This window comes from Amblyomma americanum, chromosome 1, assembly GCF_052857255.1.
Source record: "Amblyomma americanum isolate KBUSLIRL-KWMA chromosome 1, ASM5285725v1, whole genome shotgun sequence".
In the NCBI taxonomy this organism is placed as follows: Eukaryota; Metazoa; Arthropoda; class Arachnida; order Ixodida; family Ixodidae; genus Amblyomma; species Amblyomma americanum.
In genome coordinates, this window is record NC_135497.1 from 359,486,164 (window position 1) to 359,508,175 (window position 22,012).

The 22,012-nt window shown below is 44.3% G+C and overlaps 1 protein-coding gene across 2 annotated transcripts; it reads left to right on the forward strand.

Moving 5' to 3' along the window:
• The first annotated feature begins 5,885 nt into the window (after positions 1-5,885).
• Positions 5,886-20,533, forward strand: Gar1 (Gar1 ribonucleoprotein). 2 transcript variants are annotated; one of them, XM_077650032.1, is made up of 6 exons: positions 5,886-6,025; positions 8,411-8,610; positions 15,139-15,287; positions 17,777-17,836; positions 19,313-19,406; positions 20,127-20,533. In XM_077650032.1, the coding sequence occupies exons 2-6, from the start codon at positions 8,415-8,417 to the stop codon at positions 20,399-20,401; spliced, it is 774 nt and encodes a 257-aa protein (XP_077506158.1). In that variant the 5' UTR covers positions 5,886-6,025; positions 8,411-8,414; the 3' UTR covers positions 20,402-20,533. The 2 variants fall into 2 exon arrangements, with proteins under 2 accessions (XP_077506158.1, XP_077506157.1); XM_077650031.1 differs by having other exon boundaries at positions 5,929-6,025; positions 8,391-8,610.
• Positions 20,534-22,012: the final 1,479 nt, after the last annotated feature.

Here is a 22,012-nt window from a genome sequence, read left to right on the forward strand (position 1 = left end):
AACGCAGTGCGATCAACGGGATTATTATTATTGTTATTATTATAAGGAAAACAAAAAAACTTGCTTGAAACGCGTGCTGTTGTAAACACCAACACATATGTTCACTTTGTGATTAACCTGCATTCTGTTTTCAGCAAAAGCTAGGCTTTAAGGAAAAGTTTAGTGCACTCAAGACGAACAGAACGTAGAAAAGACAGCACAGCTCAGATGTCGATCCTTCTGGAGCTAGGCTTTGTTTGCATCACTAAGCTTAATCCCGTGAGGAGATCCATGGTTGTATCCAAAACATTCTTCATTAAAATTGAAGCATCAGACTGCAGTAATCGTTATACACGTTACTCTATAAATATGCAATAGATATATACAATACTTAAGGCAATACAAACACCATAAAAATGCACTAGAATATAGATGAAAATTACCAACTGTAATTACAAAACATTATTTGAAAATATTTTCGTTAAAGGTAAGACCAGCAAGAATGACACGAAATAAACGTCAAACTATCAAAAACAAAAATACAGTTCTTTATAGCATGCTAAATATCACAAGAAAAACAAACAAGAGACGAACAACAAAGATTTGCATATCTTGAATTACACTGCTCAGCGTTTCATTGGCAACGTGGATGCTGGGAGGCGACACAACAAACTTATTGGAACTGTTCATGTCTAGCACAAGCACTCCTCTTTTAAAATGGCATCTTTCGCCCCTTGGCTTTGGTGATATCAGATATAGTTTGTTCGAAGGGTAGATCGTGGAGGAGGTCTTTCAATGGATGTGATAGCAAGCGAGTTCACCTTGTCGTCAAGGGGGCTCGAACGAAGGCGATTTTTTATCAGCGACAACTTGGAAAACGATCGTTTGGTCTCACAGTTTGCCGCGGGTATGCTTAAGTACATTCGCAAATCAACAGAAAGGTTCAGAAACGCATCAATAAGCTTTCTTTCGTGCAGCAACTTCATTATTTCCAGGGGACGCGTGTCCTGGCACACATAGTTGTGCAGAAAGTTCGCAAACTGAACGATTTCAGCGGAAAATGCTGGCTCCAAATCATTTTTGTAGGTTTTCACCAACTTCTCAGTCTACTGTGCCAGAGAGGCCTCACTCCCAACTTCTGGCAGCAATTTTAAGGATCCGAACCTTTCACAGAGTTCAGTGTAGGCAGCCTTTCGCACTCGCAAAGCGGAGCCTAGACTGTCAAGTACAACATTGTAGGTCTCTACGATTAACTTTTTTCTACCTTGTAGCGCACTATCGCTTTTTCTGTCCGGGTGCTTACCCAAAACGATGCGTGTGCCCTCATCCTGATAACATTGATTGGTACTTAGTGTGCGTGCTCTCTCTTCGAAGGTATCAAAGAGAGGTTGCAAGGAATTAACAAAGCCTTTTAGAGAGCTCAGCAGGTCTACAGCAGTTGAAATGTCTAGGCCTGGTTTCTCAAGTGCTACGCTCGTTTTGTCAAAGCCCTCCAAGATTTCACTCCAGAAAATCGCCATGAATGCAGTCTCTAGTTTTGTCATTTTCTTGAAAAGAGAGTGCACTTCGTTCCTAGTGTCACCGTTTTCTTCCTCGTTTTTTGATATAGCTTCAAGGCAACACAAGACTGCATTGAAATTTTTCAGAATGGTCTTACATGATCCAGCGTGTCTTGACCGTCTGGTCTCGGAGAGACTTTTGAAAACAAGCTGCAGGCCAGTTCCACCCATGCTGTCTAAAAGATACCTCCATCGCTTAGGTGAGGCAGCAAAGAACACATACAGTCTCTGAATTACAGTGAAAAATTTGACTGCCTCAAGGCAACCGTCAACGCTGCACATGCCGACCAAGTTCGGTGAATGACCAGCACACAGGACGTAGACTGGCAATTCGTTCAGCTGTTTGATTTGATTTGATCTTGCAATCCTTTGTATTTTCCTGACATATTACTCGCATTATCATAAGCTTGGCCCCTACAATCATCAATTGAGATGCCACTGGTCGTCAAGAGGGACATCACGGTATCGAAAAGATACAAGCCGGTATGCGATTCGATTGGAACAAATCCAAGAAAGCGTTCGTACACTTTCCCATTTAAATAGTACCATAAAACAACTGACAGCTGATCAACGTGAGTAAGGTCTGGAGTCGAATCGACAATTAAAGAGAAGTATTTTGCGAGTTTCACTTTGTCAATGAGACGTTCCTTGACAGCCTTTGCCATATGCTTGATTAATTCATCACAAATGGTTTTTGACAAATGCGATGGGTGACCTTTTCCTTTGTTCCTGTAGCGTTTGATGTGCTCCTCTAGAAAGGAACCAAACTTGGCAATGGCCTCAAGTATTCCTATATAATTGCCTTTCTCAGTGAACCAAAAATCTCTTCACTGCCCCTAAACGCTATGTTGCGCTCAGCTAGAAGCTTAACTACAACAGCTACGCGCTTCAACACTTCTGCCCAGTAAGCGGTCTCAGTGACAAGATGTTTAACCAGCTCCCTGTCAATTGTGCTGCTCGAGTTAGAGCGGGCGAGCCATGCTGCCACGCAGTTCCGGTGCGCGACGCTATTTTCATGTGCGCAAACCTTTTCTTCTGCTCTTTTCCAATCAGAAAAGCCGTGCGTGGTGAAAGCACTGGGGTTGCTTGAAATGAAAATTAGTTTGCACATGAAACAGTAAACGGAACCTTTGGACTCCGAGTACATTAACCAGTGTCGCTCGTATGCCTCATCATATACAGCCTTTCACACGAAAAGATGAGGTGACATATAGCGTTTCTGAGCTTTGTATTGCCTTTCGGAAGACGGAAAATTTTCTGCCCGATTTTGAAACTACAATGGCCCTTTCTCAAGGCATACACTCCGAAAGCTGCCAGTAATAATGTCCAGCCACTTAGCAGGGTCACTTCGGAGAATCCTGCAACGTACCTCTTGCTGCGGGGGCGTCTGTACTTCTCTGTTGCCGCAACGAGATGCCGTCTCATTCGTCCTTTCGAGGCACACTTTGTGGGTGGGAGCATGATTATTTGAAGCCAAACTAACAGGAAACAAGTGAGTCGGTTCTTGGGAGTATTGTTTCCTTACGCACGTCAGTAGAAGGAGGCTCATCGGGGAGGTTTGGCACCTGTTGATGAACAGTAGTAGAAATTGGGCGTGGCGGACCGGACACCTGGAGCTCTGTGGCAGGGGCCCGGCCGAGTAGCATAGACGTTGCTGACTCAGGAACAGGACAGGGCTTGGTTAACGTCGGTTGCTCAGAAATATGGATGACCGAGGTTGGTACCATTCTCACAGGATCCAGACAACCAAGATGGGTCAAACCTTGCTTCTTGCCAGGAAACCGTAGTGATGGAGTTGGCAAGTCCTCCACAGAAGCACAGTGTGTACTATTGGGAGTTTGACACGGACTCTGGGTAAAGCGATTATACTGCTCCGCGGAAGCTGCATTCAGTAGGTACTTTGTCATCTTTGGTAGCTTCTTTTCACGCTCTTCTCTTTCTAACTTCGCCTTTCGTCTAGACGCATGACTTTGATGCTTCCGACCGAGCATTTTCGCATGAATGGATGCTCATTGTTCACCGCACCGGGCACTTCGTCAGTCTGACGCGACCGCAGCTAGGTGTCCAGTGATGGTCGTCCCAATGACTGGCGCACGCTGCCTGGATGGTCCGTGGCTGACCGAGAGTGGTGTGTCCCCTGGGAGCTCCTCAGCGGGCTGGCTTATGCAAGCTTAACCGGCGGCCCGGGGCTGAATCGCAGCCCGCAATCAACTTCCTTTCATAGACGCGCGCCGCATCTGTCTGTTACTAGCGCCAAAGCAGGCATTCACATACGCATAGAGTTCCTTGTACAAATTCCCTCCTTCTTCGTACAAACGCACTCCTTCTCCCGTTCCGGTCTCGTATTGGCTAGGAGCAATCTTCCGTTTTGGGAGGTTCTCGATTTTTATTTCGCCCCATCGACGCCGAGCGCGAAAACGAAGGGGAGAGGGCGACTCCTAGCGTGGGCGAAGTTACGTGCCCTCCGTTGCCTCCGAGTCATCTTTTTCTACTTCTTTCTGGAAAGTTTGGCGGCCAGTCTGACCTACTTCTTCCGTCGAGCGCACGCGTGGGTGCGCAGCCACTAGGCAGGAATGGGCCCTGGAGACAGGCCTTTGTGTCCAGCTCTCCAACTTCCCCCTTCACTCTTCCACAACCCTAGCCCAAACAGTGATAGGATAGGATAGGATACACTTTATTGCTCTAACAAGGTATTTCGGTCAGACAGAGGTCTTCATCTTCAAGCAGATGTCTTCCTCCGTCTTGCAGAGGTCGGCGCCCCTATTCCAGGGCACTGCTGAGTTTGGCCGCTCGCTGGCCGAACAGTGCCCCAAGTCATGCGGACAAAAGCACGTGTGACGTCTTCTTTCCTTTCCTGCCTAGACTCTGCCATATCAGACTCATCATCATCTGCTATCGTACTCATCCTCCTCCACCCAAATTACCATCACGATAAAGAAGTCGAATGGGGCACTGTTGGGTACTGCAGCACATCCTTTCTATGAGAAGGACAGCAGCGAAACTATTTGAGAGGTGGAGGGTGGCGTGGTGGTGATGAGGGGCAAGGGAGATTTAGGTCCTCATTCCACAGTACGTTTTAGGTGTTTCCTTCTTGCCCCTCCTCTCCAGACAGCACTGGACAGACAGACTGACAGGAAACCACGAAAACTCTTCCAAGCAAACGCACCTCGCTTCGTAAGAAAGAGGGCCCCGCCGGAGTGGCGGGGGATTCCTGTTTTTGCAGCTCGACAAGCTCTCCCCAAATGATCAGGCTAAATGCATGCTGTTACATTAGGTGGGGGTGCGTCTGCTTGTTCTGGTTCTCTCGCTTCATACATGTCGCTCGAAGTTCCGTTGCCCATGGTTTCATATATTAAGCAGGTTAGAATAAATGGGCCCCCTTCTCCTACTGTCCGAGGTGAGGCCCAGGGCTGCAGTGTGGCACTCAGGCGGTTTAGTAACTGCAACACATACTCCACTACTGACTGACTCTCTCCTGTCCCCTCCCACATTTCTCTAAGCATCCTAAGCGGGGAACGAAGAGCCCTTCCGTACACTAGCTCTGCAGGAGTGAAGCCCGTCGCTTCGTGCGGTACTGTTCTCAGGGCGAACAGCGTTGCCGGGAAGCAACTTTCCCAATCGTCTTTGTGCTCAAACGCTAAGGCGCCCGTGTGCTGTGCGATGTCAGTGCACGAAAAAGATCCCCAGGTGGTCGAAATTATTCCGGAGCCCTCCACTACGGTACCTTTCTTCTTTCACTCCCTCCTTTATCTCCTTACGGCGCGGTTCAGGTGTGCCGATATGCGAGACAGATACTCAATTTCCTTTCCCCAAAAACAAATTTTCAATTTTCCCAATTTTCAGTGGCGTAACTTTCAGCGAAACTTTTAAAGCATCGCATGCTCACGTTTAAAATGTTCTCTACGAAACATTTCGCCGGCCATATGCTTTTTAGAAAGAAACGTCATGCTGAATGTGCGTAGGGAGGCATATGGAAGCCACTTATCCCATGGAGGAAGGAAAAAGAAACAGTTTTTCCTTCCTCCATTACAGGACGTTTGGGAGATACCATCAGAATAGCCTGTATTTTTACTGCTTCAAGCCAAATGCGCCCGCTCAGTGCCGATGATCAGAACTGCGCGAACTCCAAAATCGTGGTTCTCCTGCCTGCCTCACGATATGGCTGGATAGGGCCGAATTTCGCAGCGCAGTCGGTGCAGCCAAACTTAGCCAAAATTGTCTTGGCGTAGCACCGCCTCTAATATTAATTTAAAATGCTTTAAATGAGCAATTCTTCATCAAGAAATAGTAGTTTTTTCTAATCTTAGATATACAAGCTATTTGTTAAGTGGATGCCCTCCATGCTTTCTTCCGAAAGCGCAGAAGCGTGGAGAGTCTGGCAACTAGAAACTCATTCGCTTGCCGCCGCTTCTTTTTCCATGTGTTTTGGCACGTGGTGATCGTTCGTCGCCGCTACAAGACGAAGACCCTGGCTGATTTCTGTGCCGGTAACGAATTCTGATATGATCGGACACTGAATTAACACAGCAAGTTTACCCGTTATAGCTTTGATGCCAGCTTCAAGCACCACGAGTGGCAACAAAAATGAGCGCAGCAGCTGTTGTGGAAGTGCAAAGCTGGCCATAGAGCAGAGCAGTGTTTGTAACCGCCAACCACCTTGAATAACGTGTATTTTATTGTAATGCTGTGACACTGAAGTGTTGTTGAAGACACGCTTGTTTGGGGCGAATCGCTACGCTTTGGGTGGTCATGTAATACGCACGCGGACATTGAAATCTCTAGTACTCGCTTGGCAACTCATTGTTCGAAGTAATATCGTAAATAGTTCTAGAGTTCCGAAATTTTGGCGTGTTTTCGCTCCGGAGCGTTTTCCCTCCGTAGCAAAATCTCGCCGACAGCACTCGAGTAGCCATTAGACCTGTTTCAGCTTGCATTCGTTTGCATATCTCCTAATGTTTTTGTCAGTGTCATGCCTCTTCTCTCGTATGATGTGAAAAAAAAAAAAGAACGGCAAGTTTTTCATGCGCCAGGCAACCGTGCCAGTACTTGCCGATCACTTGGCAGACATATATATTGTATTAAAAATTAGGTTGCGAGTTTTGTTACGAACTGTACTGGCACCTGCTTTTATAAACATATGTGCAGATAGGGCAGCGTTTGAAGAAAATGTTATTTTGCTCGGAATCTACACAGAAAAAAACATAATCGATGCTATTTCCCCCTTTTCATAAACTTTTGACGCTCGCTAGCTGTGCTTGGTGTCATAAATGGGATGCTAGTTTGCATGACTGCTTTGACATAGAAAAGACAGTTGATTTTCCTTGGTATTGCTTGTACAGAGTCTATCACACTTGTCTAGAGTGCTCGAGAGGTGCCATCTGGGGGGAATGAGGCGACATTCTAAAGCAGGTATTGACTTTCACTCATAATGCTTGCACTGGAGAGCACCATAATAGACACGTGAACCGCACAGGCATCAGCGCCTTAACGCTAGCAAAGCAGTTGCGAAAAAATTTCGCTTCATTTGCTCCGCAGCACACCGCCCGAGCTCTCTAGACAAGTGTGATCGACTCCGTACTCCCTGTTTTTACCACAATATCTTATGGTAGTGCATGAACTGTAACCTTGCATCTTGTTTGAACTGTGTATTTGCATTTTAGTAATTGCAGTTGTGTTCCTTCTTTGCAAGTATACTTGTTTCAGCGAGCACTTTAACAAATCCCTAAAAATAGATGTTTGAAATGGCAAGAAAACTTTTCAGGAACACACACTCTACTATGGCAGATGTCAGTTACCAGTAAAGTTGTACTAATTATCTAGGTAATTAACCTTTATTATTAACACAGTTTGGTGGTTAGTGCCACTGGCAAGTTCCTAGACACAGACAGTGATGGGATATCACTTTTCGAAACGAAGAAGTCAGCACTGAAGCTTTTTTTCCCATACAAAACTGAAACTGAGTGCCTTAGGCATGCAGGAGCCCAATGCAAACACAATGTCTGGTGGTGGCAGTGTTGCAGTGTGTGGCACCAATTCCGAACTGCCTATGCTATGTGCCACATCATGTACTTTCTGTTGCTTTGTCACTTGGTACAAGGACTATTGTATCATTAACTAAGTGGCTGTTTTTTTGACAGTGACGAGGCAAAAGGGAGTGCTTGCAAGTAGTTCGAATTTAAAGAATTTTAGTAAGAAATTAAAAAAAAATAAAGCAAGTCGTTTGATTTTAGTGCCGTAGTCACTGCAGCATACCACTAGAGAATGTTGTGTTTGCACTGGATTTCCTGCTTGCCTCGTGCACTCAGTTTCAGTTTTGTGGGGGGAAATAGCACCGACTTTTCTCATGCTGCAGGTGTGTAGAGAACAACTTTTTCTTAATTTCAAAAATTGATACAGGATTGTCTTGCCCAAGGCTACGAACTCGCCATTAGCACCAACCACCAAATTGTGCTAATTAGGTGTTAATCAGACAGTCTTGGTTAATAAACTATTTAATTAGTATGCTTTTAAAGTAACTGGCAGCCACCATGGCTGAGAGCATGTTCCTAAAATAGTTCTCATTCTATTTCAAACATGTCATTTTTAGGAATTTTTGAGGTGCCTGTGTATTCTTTATGGAAAGGATGGTGCCCTTATAGATGGCTTGCATGTGATGTCAGGAGTGCCATGATGCTGAACCACAAATAGCTTCCACTAAATTTCCACAGGACAGGTAGCACTAAGTGGATTAGGCAAATGGGTTTTTTTTCGTGCTCCTAGTTGAGCAACATGGCAGCGCGACATCAGTGTTAGCAATCTATAGCTAGAATTTGTCATTCTGTTTCTCTGAGACATGTCTTCATAATATAGTAGTACATGGTTTTTCATCGCAGTGCCATGAACAGAGGAGGGGGTGGCAACTTTCGAGGGGGCCGTGGAGGCTTCCGTGGTGGCAGTGGCGGTGGCTTCCGCGGTGGACGAGGCGGGGATCGAGGTGGATTTGGTGGTCGAGGTGGTGGCCGGGGTGGGTTTGGCGGTGGCAGAGGTGGATTCCGTGGTGGTTATGACCAAGGGCCTCCTGAAGAAGTTGTAGGCAAGTAGATTTCCCATATTGCCCTACTAGCCCAAGAGGCAAAGCGAGGAGAGGGTTGTCTAGAGTAGTGTCTAAATTCTGGTTTCTTCTACCACGACCCAAAATCTTTAGGGCAGTTACAGTGAGGCTGTATGGACAGTAATTGTTTCAATTCTATTTCTAACCCAGTTGTTAGAAAGCAGAAATGAGCAGAAAGGGCTTTAGCATGTATTCGCATGCATATTGTATCAGAGTTCGTGCGGGTCCTTGAAACCCTTGAAAACCCTTGAATTTGAAAAGTTTGTTTTCAAGGCCTTGAAAGTCCTTGAATTTACGCAGATCCTTGAAAATCCTTGAATTTCCTAAATTTTTATTCTTAATAAACTTCCAGTGATTGTATTTAATAAAATATCAACCAACCTGCAATCCCGCTGTGATATTGTTAAAAATAGAGTGTGAGTTTCGTACAAAGTGAAGTAAGCACGTGCCTAGCGGACGCTCGTGAACGTCAGGCCACAATGACGCTGGCTTGTCCACCGTTTCCGCTCAACCATTTCCTGTGTACTTTCCAGTTGAGTAGATAAATGGCCGCCGCTGTGTGTGTGTGTGATTGCGCGCTCGAAGCTTGATAATTTGTGCGCGTTTAGCGCTTGCGTGTGCGGTTGTACCGACACGTTTTGTGCACGTGTAGCGCTTATGCGTGCGTGTGCGGTTGTATCGTCACGTTTTGTGCGTGTGTAACGCTTATGCGTGCGTGTGCGGTTCCGTCGTGACATTTCGTGTCTTTAGCGCTTGCGTGTGCGGTTGTATCGTCACGTTTTGTGCACGTGTAACGCTTATGCGAGCGTGTCTGGTTCCATCGTGACATTTTGTGCGATGTGTATGTGCGGTTGTATCGCGAGATTTATTGCACGTGTACGGCGGTATCGTGACATTTTGTGCATCTGCAGCGTTAGTGTGTGCCAGTCAATGTGCGTGCAAACAATGCCCGGAAAATGCAAATTTCAGAGGTCGTGGCTGAACAACGACAACTACCGAGAGTGGCTTGCGCCGGACATGTCATATCCGCACAAGGCAAAATGCAAATTTTGCTGTAAGTGTTTCGACATCACTGCCATGGGGGAGTCGGCACTAAAAAGCCATCTAAAAAGTGCAAAGCATAGAGAGCACATGCAAGCCGCCGGGAGCAGCTGCATAATAAGGAGCTTCCTGACCATATCTGAATGTCATGCGAATGGACCACAGCCAGCGCCATCGCAGTCGTCCAACTTGATGGATACATGCAAGAAGCATGAACTTGTGATAGACGCAGAAATTCTGTGGACATTGAAGGTTATAACATCGCACTATTCATATAATTCGTCATCACAGGTGAATGAATTGTTTAAGAGGATGTTTCCAGACAGTGAGGTGGCACAATCTTTCACATGCGCTGAGCAGAAGTGCTCGTATATCGCGTGCCATGGTTTGAGGCCATTCTTTCTTACCTCTTTCCGGCGGGAGATAGAGAACAGCGACTACTATGTTGTCTTGTTCGACGAGTCTCTGAATGAGAATTGCCAGCAAAAGCAACTGGACGTTCATCTAAGGTACTGGGATGCATCACAGTCGGTCACCGTACGCTACTTCACATCTGTGTTTATGGGCCATGCCAGGGCTGAAGACCTGCAAGAAAAACTGCTTGGCACCTTAAAACCACTTCCGTTACATAAAATAGTGCAAATATCAATGGACGGACCCAATGTGAATCTCAAGGCATTCAGAGGCCTGCAGGAGCACCTACAGAAGAACTCTCAGGTGAGGTGCTTAGACTTGGGCAGCTGTAGCTTGCACACTGTGCATAATGCCTACAAGGCAGGTCTTACAGCAAGCAAATGGAGCTTGGACATTTTACTCTCAAGTGTGTGTAGGCTGTTTCTTGATGCACCTGCCCGGAGAGAAGACTTTGTAGCTGTCACTGGGCAAACTCTGTTTCCTCTGAAGTTCTGTGCACATCGGTGGATTGAGAACGTCGCAGTGATAGAGCGGGTTCTGCTTCTCTGGCCTGACGTCAAGAAGTATGTGGAAGTGGCAAGAAGCAAGGATGTGAACCTTCCCAGGTGTGCTTCTTTTCAGAATGTTTGTGACTTTTGCTTTGACCCACTAGTGGTAGCAAAGCTCAAGTTTGCACTTGCTATTGCAATGACCCTCCAGCCATTTCTGACACACTTTCAGACAGATAAGCCAGTTATGTTCTTTTTGGCAAAGGACCTTGAGAATATTGTGAGAAAACTGCTAACAAAGTTTCTCAAGTCTTCTGTTCTCTGTTCATCAGTGGGAATCACTGGCCTCCTGAAGATTGACTTTGAAGATTTAAACAACCATGTGCCACTCGAGAAGATAGATGTTGGTCACACAGCCGAGCGGCTTCTTAAAAACCACAAAGTGTGAAAGCTGCATTTGCATTTCGCATGCAGTGCAAGCAGTTTCTTCTAAGTGTCACAAAAAAAGATCCTGGAGAAGAGCCCCCTGCGATATCCCATTGTGAGAGGCCTCTCTTCACTAGACCCCAGGCAGATGTCATCGAAGGCGGATGAGTGTGCGGAAGGCTTAAAGAAAGTTCTGGATGCACTCATTTCAGCAGAGCGAATCCATGAGCATTCAAAGGATACTGTGCTTGCAAAGTTCATTGAGCTGCTACAGGAGCGCTAACATGAGTTGCAGCTATTTGAAAGGAGCTCGCATACACTTGACAAGTTTTTCTATGAACTTTAAAGGTTGGCTTAGCATATGCAGAGCTTTGGAGGGTTGTAAAACTGCTGCTTACACTTAGTCATGGCCAAGCAAGTGTAGAGAGAGGATTCAGTGTGAATCGCCAGGTTTCAGTAGAGAACATGAAAGAAGTATCTCACATTTCACAGCGGATTATCTGTGATGCTGTACACGTAGCAGGTGGAATTTTCAATGTGCCCATCACAAAGGAATTGAGAGCATCTGTGGCTTCTGCGAGGAGCCAATACCGTGCCTTTTTGGAAACACAGAAAAAGCAGGAGCGTGAAGACGCGAAACAGCGGAAGAAACGCTGCATTGATGAAGAGATTGAAACTCTCAGAAGGAAGAAAAAGAAACTAGAAGCCGCAGTTGCAGAATTGACAGCATCAGCAGACTGATAGGCAGAAAAAGCAGAGGTAACCAGTGACCTGACTTGCATCATGAAGTCAAACAGCCTAAGGAAGACTGCCAAGAGCAAGCAGCAGGAGATCTTGGACATCGACGTAAAAATTCAGGAGAAGCAAAGTGAGGCCACCTAAGGACTGAGTGAGTGTTTGCTAGGCTGATCTTCTTTAGCGAATAAATGTTTGCATCATCTAACACACTGAAAGTGGTCATCCGTGTAACACACAATAATGAGAAGTGGTCGAAAAAGGAAATATCGCTGGAGCCATCGTTTTATCTGAAGACAAGTTTCTTTGTTAAAACGTTGGCTCCAGCGACAATCCCCTTTTACAGTGAATTCTCATCATTTCACGCCTCTGTCTACCCCTGTACATCTGTCCTATTTGGATTTCTAATAGGGAATATGGTCCTTAAAAATCCACGCACAGGGCCTTGAAAGTCCTTGAAAACCCTTGAATTTTTGTCATATACACCAGCATGAACCCTGTTGTATGCATCTATGCATTTTATACGTAATGCTTTTTCAGTGTTGTGTTTTTGGCTTGTGGCTTTGTGTATGCCATTTGAGTAGTCTCCTTCAGCTGCGTCAAAGCTGCAGGGTGTGTGCAGATGGTAACCAGCTGCTTCGTTGCCCAGTTCCCAAGCACTGCTGCATGATCGTCATCATCAGCCTGACTGCGCTCACTGCAGGACACAGGCCTCTCCGATATCGCTCCAATTAATCCTGCATGCACTGTCAAACAAAATACTTTTCGTGTGCTACTTGAAGTGGTTTCCATCATTGTTTCATTGTCTTTATTGGTTGCTAGAAATACCTTCACAATCAGCTAGGCACCTTGCAAGCAATGCTGTCCCTAAAGAGGTTTTTTTGTGGACAGAACTAAAGTTGAAAAAAAATTAAGGTACAATATTCAGCTCCTGTCATTTCCTTTGACTCGAATTCTCTCCCCATTTTCATTTCCATGAGCTGGGGCTTCTTGGTGCAATACCTGCCTCTTACTACTATCACCACTTCTGCTAGCTGCTGTTCATGGTAGTCATGCTCTCGGCAGTGATTTTTTTGGTGTTTACTTGTGCTGCATCAGTTGCTTTGCACCAGTTATGGTTATTGCATGCCCATGCTTGTGATACCCATGCATTGTATCACATGTATTGGAAGTACTCAGCAGCAGGTGATGTTCTCAGTTAGGGGGAGAACACAGTTAGTCAGCAAGAGTGGTCCAACTTAAATTAGAGTCCACTTCACTTCACTTACATGCCCTTCTGCAGCCTTTTACTACATGCCTCCTCTTTGAAAGTCATGTTTGAAAAGCTTTTGCATGTTTCTTGCTGTTTCTGCATGAGGTGTGTACAAACAAACATGTATATACAACCATTCTCAAAAGTAGGTAGCCCAAAGGGTGTGCTTCTGGGCCATGCTGTGTGGCTCACCATGCTTTGCTTCCATTCCAATCCAAATCTTTTAAAGGAGGATAAGACTACCGTCCTTATGCCTTATACAAGAGACTCACTGCACGGCTTATAAGCAAAACCCCTTGGGCTCTTTACTTTTGACAAGGACTACATGCTGTTTTTACATGCATAATACGTGCACTTGCATAATAAATGCATGCACCTTCTACTTTTGTCAAAATGAAAATTTTTATGTATCGTCCCTTGTAATGATGCACTCCTCAAATTATAACGAATTTCTTGGGGGATAAAGAGTGCATTCATTATCTAAGTGCGATATATTTGAAGCTTTTGAGCTGTGTAGAGTTTGAGATATTGAGTTCCAATGTGTTATTTTCGAGCACTTGCAAAGAGTGTTCACTCTTTGCTAACATTGCTTTCAGCACTGTACTGAAGTTGCTGCTTTAGAGGAAGTTTCCAGTGATAGCTGTTGCATTTTTCCAGCACTTCCAGTTTTAATCATCTGTGCGTAACATATGCTCATTCAGAAAAAAGAAACTGCTCTGATATAGCAGGATGGGCAGCCATGGAACACTGTTCCAACATGTTGCAGAATACTGTGAAAGTTTAACATTCTTGTTACACTGCAAATCAAGGGTTCTGAATGTCACATGTACATGCAGTTGACTCAGAAGGGCTGTGTAATACATGTCGAGAGGCGAGCTAGAGCTCAGCAGGTTTAATAGGCATTGATAGTGACACCTTGTATTGTCAAAGCCAAATATGTTCCGCTGTGTGTGTGTGCGCGCTCGCGCTCGTGCGTGCGTGCATGTAAACTAGCGAGGTGTAGAAGCAAAGAGGTGGACTGCTGGATTTTATTTTCAGTTTCAGAAACACCACGTTTCTTTCCATCTTGATCATAGTATTATTATTACTTTTGCTTATAAAATTCCACCTGTGATTTTTTTTTAGTCCAGATTCCTTTTTTTTTTTTTGAGAGCTTATTTTAGTGCTCAAAAAATGAGCATCTGGCATTAGTATCTTAAGGGGGACGCAGCTTTCAGCATATTAAAAAAAATTATTTATATATTTTCGTGAATTTTTTGACCATATTAGAAATAACTGACTACTCACAAAATTTCAAGTTTTATCTCAAGAAAAACTATTTTTTTACTATATATTTTTCCTCTGATGAATCTTGTGAATTGGCTGCAGAGTTCAGAAAATGTGGCAGAAGGCTGGTTCTACATTCATTGCATTGCAGTGTACAAATTTTAGTTTTGCATTTATTGCAGTACAGTATCCATTGACATATCTAGAGAGAAAAAAATTTAGTGCAAGAAATTTAAAATTTAGAAATTTGATTTGTATTGACTTGCACTACGGTCCTAGGAGTGCAACAAAACAAGGGAATAAAAATAGGTAAAACCGTCGTGAAGAAATCTGCTCTACAAGGTGAACATCTAGGCAGAAATCCGTAGCGGAGAAAAATGGCCATTGTTTAAGCGTTTCCCCGCAATACAAAGCCACTGTGGTTCACGAAACAACCGTTTTGAGTACTTGCCAGTTGATTTCAGCAATGAAACTTTGAGACAGTAAGAAAAACGAGGCAAACAATTTTGATAAAAATAAATATTTTGGCCATTTTTGGGAGATTTCAAGGCCTCGTTCCCTCATAACTCCAACGGAATTTCTTACAACAGTGAAGAGGGAAAGGCCCTGAAAGCACTGTGGGGCAACTTTTATCAATACTGATCACCTTTGAAAAACTCTAGACAATGGGTGTTTTTTCCCCCTTATGGGTGTCCTTATCTGTCGCAGTGTAGCAGGGAGCTATTGTGTTGTAGTAGAGTTGCCTGTTGTGGGATTTTGGTTGTGCAGAGAATGTACTTATGTGTGTCACTGCTGCAAGCAGTATTCTTATCATTTCACTTTACACCACTTAGTTTGCTTATTTGGGACAGAATGGCACCATAGCCTTGCACTGCTATTTTATTTCAGAGTTCGCTTACCTAAGCCACCCGTGCCAGGATGACCTGGTGGCCAAGGTGACTGACGACCGAGTGCCCTTCTTCAATGCCCCGCTTTATTTGGAGAACAAGCAGCAAATTGGCAAAGTTGATGAAATCTTTGGACCCATCCGGGACTATGTATCCTTAACAGTTAAACCCATTGTCTGGTGGTGGTTGGAGTCGCTGTTGGAGAGATTTAAGTGAAGAGCTACTCCCGTTGTTTCTGTTCTGTCTGCCCATCCTCGTCTGAATGAATTTGTGTTTGTATCTTCACTGCATGCAATGGCTGCCTCTCTGGTTGAAATGTTCAACTGTCTAAGCAATGAATCCTGGTGGAATACTAACTGGTGCATGGAGTTTTCACTCAATGGATTGTTTAATCTGCACCAGAAAAAAATTATACCTGTCTGGCTAGTATTGAAGAGGTATGTAAAGAGAGTTTCATCACTCTGTGGGCTCATTGGCCGTAAATCAGTTCAGCGTTGTGATAAAAAAGATAGAAATTTTTGGAAAAGTATGATGCAAGTGGAATGCTTGGAAAATGAGTGGATCACCAAATAACTTTTTTCCTGTTTAATTTTTTTTATATTGTGCTTTGCCTAGCCAGTACATTTTCATTGTATTTTGTGTATCCATTTATGCAGAAGAGCATTGTGTGACCTGCAGTGAAGCTAAATACGAAAAGATTATCATTGCATAGTTTCTACGGTGCTCTAACCTTCTTGTTGCGATGTGTAACTCCATTGATTGGAGCCGTCTGATCTTGGGTTATCCTTGTTTTGTTTGAACAGCTGAAACTCGGTGCTGACACTCCGTTAGGCCCGTATTTTGTTTTTGTATATCAGGACAATCATTGACATCACAGGTGGCCCGTGTACTGTGCGATGTCAGTGCACATTCCCCAGGTGGTGGTCGAAATTTCCAGAGCCCTTCACTACTGCGTCCCTCATAGCCTGAACCGCTTTGGGACATTAAACGCCCATAAACCATAAACAGGTGCATTATCATACTCAAGTGCATAATAATTTAAGCACTTTGCCTGCTCATTAATAATAGTACAGTTGATCCCAGGTATAATCGAAGTCAAAAGGGCTCATAAAACAGTTCGAGATATCAGTAATTCGATATATAAAAATGGTAGTAGATAAGCTTGTCTGTAACCTAGAAGCAAGAATACATTGCACCCACACTAGTGATGCAGGGACAGTGCTTTGGAACAAGCCACTGCCGAGGTCTATTCATGCTGCCAGTACACAATGAATAATCTTTCATTAAAAATTAAGGTACAGCTGGTTTTGCAATGTCTTTCGCAGCAGCAGAGCACACTGGGCAAAAGCTACTCCTAGGCTGCAGTCAGGCTGATTTCACCGCATGACAAGATGTGCACTGATTGCTGCCTTTTCCGCATGACAGTGTTGTCATGTGGAAAATGAGTACGAGAGACCAAAAGGCTACTCTCTACACCCCACGTTCACCTCTTCACGTGTTTACAGCACTAGTGGTGCGAGTGGGTGCCCAAGGTTATGTAGTCGACCTGTCTTTGCACGCAAAAAGTGGTCGTGGGAGTGCTACCCGGAGAAGCGCCACTTGCAGGGGCACGTTACTGTTCAACATATCGGAATGTTCTGGTGAACCAGAGTTCGATAAACGCAAACAGTATTGCTGTACTTTTGCATGGGATTTTCAAATGGATGCCCTGACTATTTGATATAAGCAATAATTCGATGTATCCGGGTGCAGTGTATTCAGGATCCACTGTAATGAACTTTTCCTTCTTCTTTTGGGCAGCATGGGCTTGCTAATGTTCTAACTGCTAATTTTTAAAGCTGTGGCAGCATTTTTAGTTAAGTGGGATCCTTGAACATACATTATTATATCCACGTTAAGAGGGGATACTAGCCTTTGGGACCAAAAAATGACCCAATACTCGATCTTCTAAATGACATTCTTAAGATCTACAGGTATTATTCTCCAACTCTACCAATTTTTGCCTTCCAGAAATCAGTATTCTGACCATAATAATTGATTTAGATCATTGTGTGTGCTGAATGTGTGCTGGAGCAGATGATACAACGGATTGAAAATTTTGGACACCTGGTTGTTTTAGGATGTCAATATCTAGCATCTAGGACAGATAAAGATGTCATTTTGTTTGCGAAGGGAAGCCAAAGGCACAATGTTTGCAATAATCGAAGGGCAGTTGTTTGTTCCAGCATCAAAAATTTGTGATTTTGCAAAGTTTACCGGTGCATGATATTCAAATCTTGAATGTTGCTATTTCAAGTGCTGTAAAATTACTAATAAGGTTAAAATGGAAAAACTGCTCTGATTATAGCACTCATAACTCATTAGACGGCATAGCCGTCCATTAAAAATGAATTTTTTTGAGCCATTGCTTTTTTTTTTGCACCAGGGTACTAATCAATGACTAAATAAAGTGAATTATCTTCGAAACTAACTAATTTATAGAAAAAGCTGTTTAAAATTTGAGGTCAGCATCAAAAACTGAGCAAGGTAATATTGTTTTATTTGGATTTGACTAAAAATAAGGAAAATTGGTTTAAGACCAATGTCCCGTCCCCCCTTAAGCCAGCCCTGGGCTTAATCCTTGACATTTAATGCAACAGTTTGTCTCTGTAAAGCTGCAGGATGATGTAAAGGCGAGTTCCTTCAGCAAAAAGCAAAAGGTGAGTCAGCACTTCCCCTGATTTTTTTTTTATGCTCACTGTACACGAGACGGGTTCATAAGTTTTCCCTTCTGGACTGTAACCTTTAATTAAGTGATGGAATTGAATGCAGAAAGAAAGTTTGGAATGTCCTCCTTCCCAAGAGCTTGTCAGTTTTTGATCTGGTCCTCACACCACCACTGGTGCTCTAGTCTCTGCAAGGAGTCTAAGAATGAGGGCAGCCATTTATGGCACCAATGGCGCATTGAATTGGTAACTTGCTAATTATATACACATACCACTGCGATGACTCAGTGGTTGTAGTTTTCAGTTGCTGAGCTCGAGGTTATGGGACCCAGTCCTAGCCCTCCTTTCATCCCCTCCTCCACGGACCCATCTTTCATAGTGCGGTTTGGATGTGCAGCGTGAATGAGATAGTTATAGAATTTTATTGCGTTGCCTTGATAAGGTCTCCCAGACCCCCTACAGTTAAATCTCGGTTTAATGAAGTCGGTAAAATCCACAGTTACTCTGTAACATCTAAATTTTGCTGTTTCGGCGTTCATCTCCTAGCATGCTAACAGTCCTTCAGAATGAACCGCTGCGGTGGCTCAATGGTTATGGCGCTTTGCTGCTGACCTTAGACATGGGTTCGATCCCAGCCTCGGCAGTTACATTTCGATGGAGGTGAAATGCTAGAGGCATGTACTGTGCAATGTAAGTGCCGAATATCAGACATATTTGATTCGTATTCGAAATTTTGAATATCCACGCACCCTTCTTCATAGGTTTTCTTTGTAGCTGCATGGTTGCACTTTGGTGGATGCTAAAAGGTAATTACTCCCTTGTTACAAATATTCCACCTTGGGGGGGATTCCCCCTAAACAATGGTCCTGCTAGATTTCATTACCAAGTTTATGCGCTGATGCGGTATGTGTACACTTCGCTTTTAAAACTCAGTAAAGCAACCATTGCTGCAGCCAGTATTATCAGAATATTACAGCTAGCTTTTCCGATCGTTGGTATGTCTGTGAGGGCTTGTTTTTATTAGAATACACCTGTTCATTGCATAGTTCTTTCACTTTGTTAGTTTCATTATGTGCCACAGCTTTATCGCTACAAGCTCACTTCAGAATGTTCACTGCCATTATTAGCGCTGTAATACTTGAAAGAAACTGCGCTCAAATTTACATGAGGCTGTAGTGGACCACATTATTATTGTGAGCCACATGCAGAAACTACATCTGTTATGTGTGACTTGCAATGTGCTTGTTAGTAAAAGAGGTGTAGAAGACTCGTAGCTGCAGTTTTGTTTGCAAGTCTCAAGAAATGCTTATCTTATTGCTGTTTAAATTGGTGTAAGGACCCTTGCTGAACTAGTAGTGAATTTTTTCAGAGTGCATGGGGGAATTGAGTGGGCCCCTTGCGCAAGCGTGTTGCACACTGTGCAACCACTATCTAATGTGTGCTTGCCCGACTTTCCTGTTCTCTCAAAAGTTCTACATTGACCCCAACAAGCTGATGCCACTGGCAAGGTTCCTGCCTGGCAACCAAACCCGCGGTGGTGGCAGAAGAGGTGTTGGCGGCCGAGGTAAGGCCACTGCCTGCGTCCTGACCTTTGCTAGCCTGAGCATCGTGGCTATGGTTATGGAACTTGCTTGGTGCAGGCCGTTGGTCTGGTTTTCGTGAACTGTTACATGTGAAGTTTACGTTGTAGTGCACTAGGGCCGCATGTATTACAATATAATATCAGGGATAAGATCACTGCCAATACCGATTTCGCTATAATACAAATTTGGCAATTCCCTGGCTAAAATGTATTGTGTACAATGTGTGAAATTCATGGTGTTCTGAACGCTCGCCTGTGCCCCTAGTACGGGAACTGTGAACACTGGAGCTGGAACATTGGCCAGCCAACACATTGCGACGCCTCAATGGCCAATCATGTAGTATCACCGCAAGCACTGAGCGGTAGCAGGCACCCGTAAATAAATCCTGTTAGCCAAAAATAGATTTTTGCGACTCATTTAGCTCATTTTTATTATGCAAATTTCGACTGAAACAAGTATTTTTTGCAGTTTCATGAGATTCGTATTGGCGAGATTCTGCTGTACAAGGGTTGCGAAGAAAATTAGGCACAACCAGTATTGGTGCACAACTTTCAAATAAAGTGTTTGATCAAACATCTGCTGTCAAGAGCAAAAGCACACTGCTAAAAACGCTTGAGTGGATAACCTCGAGGAAAAGTTGGAACAGTCCAGCACCGCAGAATGTTACTGCTTGTGCCCTGGTTTTCCTTTCCTCTATCTAGGTGGAGGCCGTGGTGGCAGAGGCGGAGGAGGTCCAGGTGGTGGTGGCTTCCGTGGACGTGGCGGAGGGTTTGGTGGTCGGGGTGGAGGCTTCGGAGGCCGTGGCGGCGGCGGTGGATTTGGAGGCCGAGGTGGTGGCGGTGGATTTGGAGGCCGAGGTGGCGGCGGAGGATATGGAGGCCGAGGTGGCGGCGGTGGATTTGGAGGCCGAGGTGGCGGAGGATTTGGAGGCCGAGGCGGCGGAGGATTTGGAGGCAGAGGCTTCTCCAGGTCATGATGCTTCTGCTGCAAGTGACTCATGCCATTGTATAGCAACACGCTGTTTTGAGCTTTGTTATTTTATTTTTCTGGCCAGTGCACCTGCAAATAAATGTGCAGTGCTGTCACCACCACCATTTTGAGCCACTGAGGATGTCTGCTGTCTTTTCTTTTGTTCCTGTTCATTTGGCATCGCTGCAAAAACCTAAGCAGCTACTAAAGGACGGGAAAGACCCTTTAATAAGTACTGGCCAGCACTTGTGTATATGCATCTTTTCTGTCTTTTTGCTGAAATCATTTCCATGCTGTCAAGTTTTTCCTGTTTTGTGCCAATTCAACCAAACGCATGCCTTGGTGCACTTAACGTTCAGTTGTGATACTCAAGGCCTAGCAGCAGGGCTGCTTAAGAGTTTGTAATGCGCTGCATTACTTTGCAATTCATTGATAGCACAGGTTGAAAGTATGCGGACATTGCTTAAAGACTATTTTAATTATTTCTCTAAACATACCTTCAGGGCCAAAAATGCTTTAAGAGGGGAGTGGTTATACATATATAATAAAAGGGAAAGGAACATACAATGAGTAATACTTGTTGGGGGGCTAGTTGGTGCATTTTGCAGAAAAGGGTTGTAGGGCCAAAAAAGACAGCAAGCGAGACGGGACAGGCACAACTTCCAACTGTTTATTCACCACGAATGCGAATGAATATAAGGACAACAATCAAGATCGGTAGCAAGAACCACACATGTGCGCGAGGGTTTTACAAAAAAAGTGGATAAAAGATAGGTGAGGCACACACGTATCTCACCCCCGTGTATCTAAAAAAGCAGTTTCATTCTTATAAATGGTGATAGATGGGGCACCAACACAATCGCTAGTTTCTTTAATATAGAAGGCCTCCAACAGAAGTAAGAACCAGACAGCCCGTGAACTGTTGGAGGCCTTCTATATTAAAAGAAACTGCAGCGATCGTGTTAGTGCCCCATCTATCACTATTTATAAGAATGAAACTGCTTTTTTAGGTACACGGGGGTGAGATGTGTGTGCCTCACCTATATTTTATACACTTTTTTTTTTGTAAATCCCTCACGCGCATGTGTGGTTCTTGCTACCCATATTGATTGTTGTGTTTATATTAATTTGCATTCGCAGTGAATAAACAGTTGGAAGTTGCTCCTGTCCCGTCTCACTTGCTATGTGTTGTCTTTTTCGGCGCTACAACCCTTTTCTGGAAACATAAAATGAACATGATACAAAAATGTGCTTGCTAATTGTACAGTGTTAACTTGTTTCTGCAAAATGGCATTCCAAACTTGAGCATGATCCAGTCAAGGTGACACCTACTGTGTGGGGGGGGGGACACAGTTAAAGCTCGTTGCAGTGGACTCTCATGTTCCAGCCAAAAGCATCCGTTTTTTTTTTTCCGGAGTACGCTCAAAAATGAAATGGCCCTTTGCAACACACCTTCACGAAGCTTGGTTATTTTGAAAATTCAAGGGATGAAGGACTGCCTCAGTTGTTCAGCAACTTTTCACTGCATTTCTAGTATGTAGTTGCAGAACTTCAGCTGAGCAGTTGTCTTGCTGCCCTAAGGATCCCTTGATCGTCTCGATGCCCTGAATGAAGTTGT

Excerpts from the sequence above, each read along its gene's own strand:
- Gar1 (XM_077650031.1), top strand. The coding sequence starts at position 8,394 with ATGGTTTTTCATCGCAGTGCCATGAACAGAGGAGGGGGTGGCAACTTT. Across the intron at positions 8,611-15,138 it reads GCCTCCTGAAGAAGTTGTAG|AGTTCGCTTACCTAAGCCAC; the intron begins GCAAGTAGATTT and ends ATTTTATTTCAG. Across the intron at positions 17,837-19,312 it reads CCTTCAGCAAAAAGCAAAAG|TTCTACATTGACCCCAACAA; the intron begins GTGAGTCAGCAC and ends TTCTCTCAAAAG.